At 45.1% G+C, this 7,908-nt stretch overlaps 1 protein-coding gene across 1 annotated transcript in view; it reads left to right on the top strand.

Annotated features, from left to right (window-relative positions):
• P3h2 (prolyl 3-hydroxylase 2) overlaps positions 1–7,908 on the top strand; it is a 156,541-nt gene that overhangs the window by 141,406 nt on the left and 7,227 nt on the right. The window contains exons 9-13 of the mRNA XM_005344774.3: positions 1,915–2,042; positions 2,588–2,683; positions 3,317–3,467; positions 4,246–4,363; positions 5,292–5,367. Of these exons, the coding sequence (XP_005344831.1) occupies positions 1,915–2,042; positions 2,588–2,683; positions 3,317–3,467; positions 4,246–4,363; positions 5,292–5,367 (569 nt within the window). The remainder of the gene's footprint in view (positions 1–1,914; positions 2,043–2,587; positions 2,684–3,316; positions 3,468–4,245; positions 4,364–5,291; positions 5,368–7,908) is intronic.

Raw genomic sequence — 7,908 nt, 5'->3', positions numbered from 1 at the left:
ATTCTATAGACTGACTGAGAAAAACAAGCTGATGATATGGTCCTGAGAGAGGTTCTGGTGTCTCTTCTCACCACCAGTTCTTTAACCATGCCTCTCCCAGCCTTCTGGACAGAGGACTGCTTGTACATTCCCTCCTCTGAAGGAACAGGCCTGTGTGTGTGACATTCCAGGTTCTGCTAGTGCTTATCTGTAAGCACAAATCCCCCATGCCTCCTACAGCAGGGCAGGAGCCTGGAGCAGAAACTGAAGCAGAAGCCGTGGAAGAGTGCTACCTAATGGCTGGCTCATATGGCTCACCCAGACTCCTCTCAGAGCAACCAAGACCACCAGCCCTGAGGTAGCATCACACTCAGTGAGCTGGAGTGTCCCCTACCAATCATCACTCAAGAAAAATGCACCGAGGTTTGTGCACAGGCCAATCTGGTGGGAACCTTTTCTCAACTGAGGTTCTCTTTCCCAAAATGACTGCAACTTTATATCAAGTTGGAATAAAACTAGCCAGCAAAACTGGGAAATACTTCCGGTTCAGATGGCGGAACTCATTTCCTGGAGAACTGATGGGCCGTGGCTGGACAGTCCTGGCTGGTTCTCGGCCAGAGGATGCCCTCTGTTTCTTACCCCATCAGTACTAATAGCACTGCTTGCCTAATCAAGGCACACAGCTGGGAAGACAATGAACTGGGCAGGTGAGCCTGGGAGAAGTCCCAGCCTCCTGTAAGATAATCACAGGCCTGACCTCCCATCTCCTTTGTTGTAGTCTGTGGATCAGAAACAATTACCCAACCATGCTCACACTCACAGCAGGCAGATCGCATGAAGGTAGGGATCACGAAGGTGGCAAGGATTGTCTTAGAGCGTGCCAGAGGAAGAACAAAGAGGTCAGAGGGCAGGATGGAAGAGGAGAACAGGGCTGTCGAGGGGAGGAATTGTGGTGGCCCAAGTCTGAAAACTACTGTGTAGCATTCAACTGCCTGGAAAACTAATGAAGCCTACTCGGACATTTCAAGTTTCAAGTGGTATTTAGATTCTATCCAATTCCATATTTTTCTAAAACGTCAGTACAAGAAAATTTAAGGAACATCAAACTGTGAAAGAAAAACTCAATTTTTCTACTTATCCAAAAATTAAGTTAAATGTATTGTCTTAGAATCCACGAATTCTACATTTATCAGTTCTGCTGATAATTTTAGAATTATAGGAGGTGATGACTAAGACATCTATCTATAGCTGAATCCTGATGTAGATGTGTATCTTGATGGGGCATAAGGTAAAGTCACGCTGACTACTTGATTGAATGAGTTAATATTAGCAATCAATCAGATTAAAGGCTTATGAATAATGAAGCAAGGGCAGATTAAAACTAAAATTAAACACATTCATAGTAGTTTTAATTTCCTGTGATAAAAACACAACAGTGGATAACGTGATACTACAAGGAATGCTAACCCTAAAGCACCCTGTCCCCGTCTTTCAGGAGAATGCTCATATGGAATCTGGTGTTTTATTCTAAGCAAAATAATATCAACCTTCTTCATTAGGGTTCTTGACTTGGCTGCAGTTTCTTTTACATCCCTGCTCTCCTGTTTCATAATTGTGGCCATCAGGTTATATGAAACATAAATGTACAAAATACAGCCCTGTCTCTTGCTGGGAGAGTTCAGGGTAGGGCACAGTATGTCAGGTACCCGGAAAGCTGAGAGACTGCCAGACAGGGTCCACTTTGATTTGCTAGCAGTTTGTTCCCAGGTTTGAGACCTAACATACATGCATCTTTTTAATATGTGATTGTTCTTGTACTCCCGTGTTCCTGTGTTCCCGCCTCTCCTGGGCTATCTATTGCAGACTGTTGGTTTTCCTGGGCAGCATCTTAGAGGGTGGTAGCAGCACGGAGGACACTCTGCTTTGTCCCCGCAGGTGGCCCTCTGCTCTATGAGAACATCACCTTCGTGTACAACTCAGAACAGCTCAACGGGACTCAGCGGGTTCTCCTAGATAACGTCCTGTCAGAAGAGCAGTGTCGGGAGCTGCACAGCGTGGCCAGTGTGAGGACTGGAAAAGGGGAACCCTCAGTGTTAGCCCAGCTTGAGCCTGGAGTCAGTGGCGTGGAGGAGAGAAACCCATTTGCCAGTCCGTCCTCAGTCTCAAGGGCAGTGCCCTGGAGGAGGGCAGCCCCTGCCCCAGAATGTTCTGAACCTGGAGGACAGTATTAGGGCATTAGAATTTCACTTACTTAGGCAGAAGACAGTAACTGTGGCAGGTGGAAGACATCGGAGGTGCTTTTATAACTTTTAGGCTGGAATAATCTGAAAACTCCCAGTGGCTAAATTCTTAAGACGGTAGCCATTCAGCGTGTGCCCTGCCTACTATAGAAGGTGCTGGAGAAATCCCTCTATTTTATCCAGCAATTAGCCAATAAATGAATAGTTTGTATTCAATGTCTTTTTTAAAAGTGGTATTATATAAGGAAGATAAAGAAAAATACCAATATCCCTATTAGAATTGGTTATCCCTGTACCCTGGGATTACGCGGTGCTGAGTGAATTGTTCCTTGTCACTGACAGAGCATTTGTATGCCCTTTGTCCCCAGGGAATCATGTTGGTTGGTGATGGATACCGAGGAAAAACGTCACCCCACACACCCAATGAAAAGTTCGAAGGGGCGACTGTCTTGAAAGCGCTCAAAGTAAACCTTTTGCTTCCTTTAAGTTTGGGTTCCTTGGGATGGTGGGGGAGGAGGCGGGGCTGGGGATGGGCTTGCGAAGGGCAGAGTTGGGAGGGAGAGTTTAGAAGGAGCAGCTGTGGATGGACACTCAGTTGGTGGTTTTGTGCTGTGTTCCGGGTGCTGAGGGCCGTTGGCAGCACACACCGTGTCTCTGCACGACACCCCCAGCCACTTCGCTGTTTCTAATGATTCCCTTCATTCCGGCGTCCATTTACCAAGCCTCATGTTTCCTAAGTTTGTATCTCGCCAAAAGCTATGCAAGCACTGTTCTCATGAGCTAATGATGGAAATGTCCTTATTTACCATGCTTCTCGTCTCAAGAAGTATTATTAGAGGGGAATGAAGGTTATGTTCTGAGAGAAGGGGCAATGGGGCTGTGAGCTTTTTCCTTCCCGCTGCCATTCAGAGGAGCTGTTGCATGGCTCACCGTTCTACTTGAACATGCAAGCGTGTGCTATTTATCATTCTCTTTAGTTACTGCGGAGATGGCCGGTCAGCATTCTTGTCATGAAACCGAGAGCCTGTTTGTCTCCAATCCTCCAGTTAACCCCACAGTCTCTAATGTCCTTGGCATTTTGGTTTTTTTGTTTTCAGTTTGGTTATGAAGGCCGGGTGCCCCTGAAGAGTGCTCGCCTCTTCTATGACATCAGTGAGAAGGCCAGGAAGATTGTGGAATCCTATTTCATGCTGAACTCAACCCTGTATTTTTCCTATACACACATGGTCTGCAGAACAGCCCTGTCTGGTAGGTTTCCAGAACCTGAGCTTGTCCCCTTCTTCCCAGAATGCCACAGGAAGAGAACAATTCAGCAAAGCTCTATTGCTGCGATGCTCTGGACTGAGAACTTATGAGAACACCAGATTTCTAAACCAACAGAAAGTTCTTCTTTCTTTTTCTACCTTTTGGCTCCTAAAGTTCTGGCAGACACCATTCTGTACAGTTTCTGTTAATCCATTTCTCATTATTGCTAAGACACGCAGGGGAAAAAATACTTCTCTGCTCTGAGTTTGAGGCACCCAGGAGGCTGGAAACTGCAGTTATGTCCTCAAGCACAGGGTGGAGGTGCAGACAGCAAGGGTCTCACTGGAAAGTGTTCTGAGGGGCAGGTTTTCTCTTCCATTCACCCCGCTGGGGGTGGAAGGAGATCTGGGTCAGAGCACTTCGCACTTGTGGGGAGTGAGTCACAGCCTTCGGCTTCCTTCTCTATTTCCTCCATGGGCTTTCGCTACCCCACATGAAACTCAACCTACAAAATGCCCGGGATTTACCCAGGCCCATGCATTCCATCTTTTATACCCAAAAAGACAGGCGTGGCTTGACCGAAGCTTCATGTCCAGTTGATGGTCAGCCACAGGGGTCTTCTCGCCTGGTGGTCTCTTTCTATAACCACGCTGCCTTCTCTCTCTCCCCCTTCGCACTGGGCTGAAGAAGGCTGACAAAGTGTGCTTTGAGCTGCTACACATTGGTGCGCTTCTCTTCTCCTTCTTCTTCCTGCTCTCATTCTTGTCCCTTCTTCTGGCAGGGCAGCAGGATAGACGAAATGACCTCAGTCACCCTATTCACGCGGACAACTGCCTGTTGGATCCAGAAGCTAATGAATGCTGGAAGGAGCCTCCTGCTTACACTTTCCGGGATTATAGGTAGAAGCTGCTGCTCCCAGTGGAGCTTTTGTGGAAAGCCGGAAGCTGCTTTGCTGCTTTGCTGAGCTTGCTACCTTGTTCGTCTCTGTGGAGTAGAGATTCCCAGGAGTCACCTGGAACAGCAGCCATGACCGAGAACGAGCCTTCCCATTCTTTTCTTAAGTATTATACATAGATTGCCTCCTTTGAAGTAGACAACTCACTTTGTAAATGAGTGTGTTTCTCTAAAGTCTATCATTTTGCATGTTTTTCCCACTCTTCCAGCATGAGGGCGTGCTCTCCCAGCACACGAAGCACTTTATCACATACATGTGTATTATTCACACCCTCCAAGAACTGTGTCTGCATTGTTTCCATAAGGAAATAGAAACTCCAAAGTGAATACTGTTGGATAGTATGAGGAGACATGTTAGCACATTAAGAGAAGTTATCCCAGGATGCAACAGCATATCTTCATATGTAGCCTCTGTGTGTATTTAACAACATGTCAGTTGTTGCTATGTTGTGATTTATTCAAAACGTTTAGAGAGCAGTCCTTATCTGCATGGGAAGGCTCGGCCACAAGGTCACATTAACTAAGCTAAGGAAAGAAAAAAACGTCCATCCTCTGGGGTAACTTTTCTGTGCTGGAGGAAGAGCATTGCAGACCATGTGGGCGAGCTGAGAGTGCTAATAATCAAAGCCTGATTAGGAGTTTGCAGTGGGAAGTGAGTTTGACATGAGACGAGAACCATATGTAAGTGGAACCAATAAGCATCAGGAATATAACTCAGACTATCCCTGGGCTTAACTTCAAGGGTATGGAGGGCCAGCGTCAAAGACAGTTTACCACTCAGGCTGGTCCAGTCGTCACTAGTCTTCAGTGTCTTACAGCGATGCTGGCAAGGACTGTGTTGTCACTGGAACAATGTGTCCCCTTTCCTTACAGTGCCCTCCTGTATATGAACGACGACTTTGAAGGCGGAGAGTTCATCTTCACTGAAATGGACGCCAAAACTGTGACTGTAAGGAAAGCCGCTCCTAAAAAGGGACTGTGGGTTTTTACTTCAGTGTTACCGCCTTCCCCGCATCGTGCTGGTTGTTGAATTTCTACTGTTGCTGAGCACAAAGCACAAGAGATAAAGTGGATTGCAGTGATCTATAGATCATAAAAGTATTAAGCATACGTAACTGTTTTGGTCCATTTTAAAGACGAGCAAATTGAGAAAGAGGAATTTTTAAGGATTTGATTGCAATCATGTAAATGTTAGACTTGGCATCAAAGCCAAGAGCAGTGATTCTCAACCTTCCTAATACTGTGATCTTCGTGTACAGTTCCTCACGTTCTGGTTAACCACCCCTTCCCCCATAAAGTAATTCTTTTGCTACTTCATAGCTATAATTTTGCTACTGTTATGAATCATAATGCAGTATATGATCTGTGACCCCCCTAAGGGGTCGCACCCCACAGGTTGAGAACCACTTGCTTAGGTTCTGGGCCTCCTTGAAACAATATGATGGGAACCTTCAAACAGCGTTTCTAAGGCCCTCAGGTCTAGGATGAACCAAGTGTGCTTAGATTGAGCACGAACTTCCAAAAGTGTGTGCAGACAAACTGGTCTATACAATTAAGTATAATGCATGATCTTTTACCTCTAAATGGGTATGTATACTCACAAATATTTAGATCACAAGTCATACCAATCATTTTATTCATAAACGAGGCAATGCCTTCAGAAGCTAACCTCCTTAGCACTCACAGACAGTATAGTTAGAATCCTTTGATCTTTAAGCCGAAGATCAAACACACTATAAGAACACTAAATCTCAAATGAAGAACTTAAGAATTATAAATTGATTATGGGGTATCTACCTTGCTGAAAGATCCAAGTAGTCTGGACATGTGTATGAGGAACTTCAAAGTGTTAGCATTAAATAAGCAATAATTTTCAAAACTCTTCCTGTATTTTGTGTATTCAGTCTCAGCTTGCACATTTTTTTTTCCCAATAGTGAAACATATACGGGGTTGTTCAGGGAACACTACATCTATGTCCCGAGCTGAGTATCATTGACTTGGGGGGATTATTATGAGGATTGTGGGGATAGAACATAGAAGCATGGTTATAACAAAATATTTCATGAATTGAGTACAATGTTTAAACAGACATGTTGCCTCATTTTTTTATTGGAAAAGAAAAAAGAAATCAGTAAGGGCTTTGAGGTTTCCTAGGTTGAGAAAAAGAAACCAAGGCTAATGCTCTGGACTGGAGTTCAATCCCTCTAAAGGACTCACATTTAGACAAGCCATGTGCAGAAAGCATTTTATTTCCATGCTTTGAAAACATGGAAACTGAAGAAGAAAAAAACGTTCCCATCTTAATTTGGCAGAAAATAATGTGGTTGACGATTTCTTTGCCTCTACTCCATCTAGTGGCCGTATTCGGAAGTGCCCAATGATTAATGGTGTAGAGGCCAGCCTACTGTAGCTCAATCCGGTTCTTCACTGAGTATGAGTGCACCCTGCTCCCTCTATGTGTGAAAGCAGAAGGCATTCTTATTTCATAGTTCTAAAAGTCTTGTAACTGAGGCATCGCACAAAGTCCAGAACCTACTTCCCACCAAAAAGTTGATGAAAAACTGCTAAGCTTTTAATGGAAAAGCTCAATAGCACTTCCTGTTTGTAGCAGTTTTAGGGCTTTTGTAGATAATTAAAATGAGCAAGTAGGAATTATTAAAAATGAGGAATTCCCACTTCCCTCCTTTTCTATAACAAACTTATTCCAGTCTCGGGAAGTGGCAGGTTTCCTTTTTCCTTTCCACATTGGATACTGAAGAACATGAAGTTTAATTCTCAGCACCACGCCAGGTGGCTCACGGCTGCCTCTAACACCAACACAATTGCCTCTAACCCATGCCCTTTTCTTGACTCCAGGGACACCTGCACACATGAGCATGACACCCTCCTACCACACACACACACGCACACACACACACACACGTTTCTGTCTACTTCTGGCTTCCTACACAGAGTCACAGGACCAGAGTAAATCTATGTAGCATCCAAGGACTTTAGAAAAAAATTGAACATGTTCCTGGAAAGGTTAGAAGGAAAGAGCCTCCTAGCTGTACCACACAGTCATCTCCCCCCCCCCACCTCGACACACACATACACAATGGTCAGAGCTGCTATTGTACACTGGCTGCACTTGTCCAAGCTCAATGGAGTGAATAAGCTTTATTTCCTGAAGGCTACAAAGTGGTTTCTCCTCCTGCCACAGACCCTGTAAATACATAGGACCATGGCCTCTAACGTTCAGTTGCCTATGCTTGCTCAGCCTCAAGAGCCTCCTGTTGATTTTGCAGTGCAGTCCAGTGCCCTCAGGAGTGTGGTCCTTCTCTATCACGTCCTGCCAAAAAGTCCGTGGAAGCTTCGCAGTGTGCAAGCTTTGAATTGCTGCATCGGTGATTTCCAGTCTCTGGAGCCGTGCATAGGTCATCCCAGGGGCTATAGCCGAGTGATACCTGTATGACCTCTGGCCATGAGTAATGTAAAGGAAATGAATTC

Source organism: Microtus ochrogaster, chromosome 2 (assembly GCF_000317375.1).
Source record: "Microtus ochrogaster isolate Prairie Vole_2 chromosome 2, MicOch1.0, whole genome shotgun sequence".
Taxonomy (NCBI): Eukaryota; Metazoa; Chordata; class Mammalia; order Rodentia; family Cricetidae; genus Microtus; species Microtus ochrogaster.
Note: the sequence above shows the minus strand (reverse complement) of the source record. Positions and strands in the feature narration are given on the sequence as shown.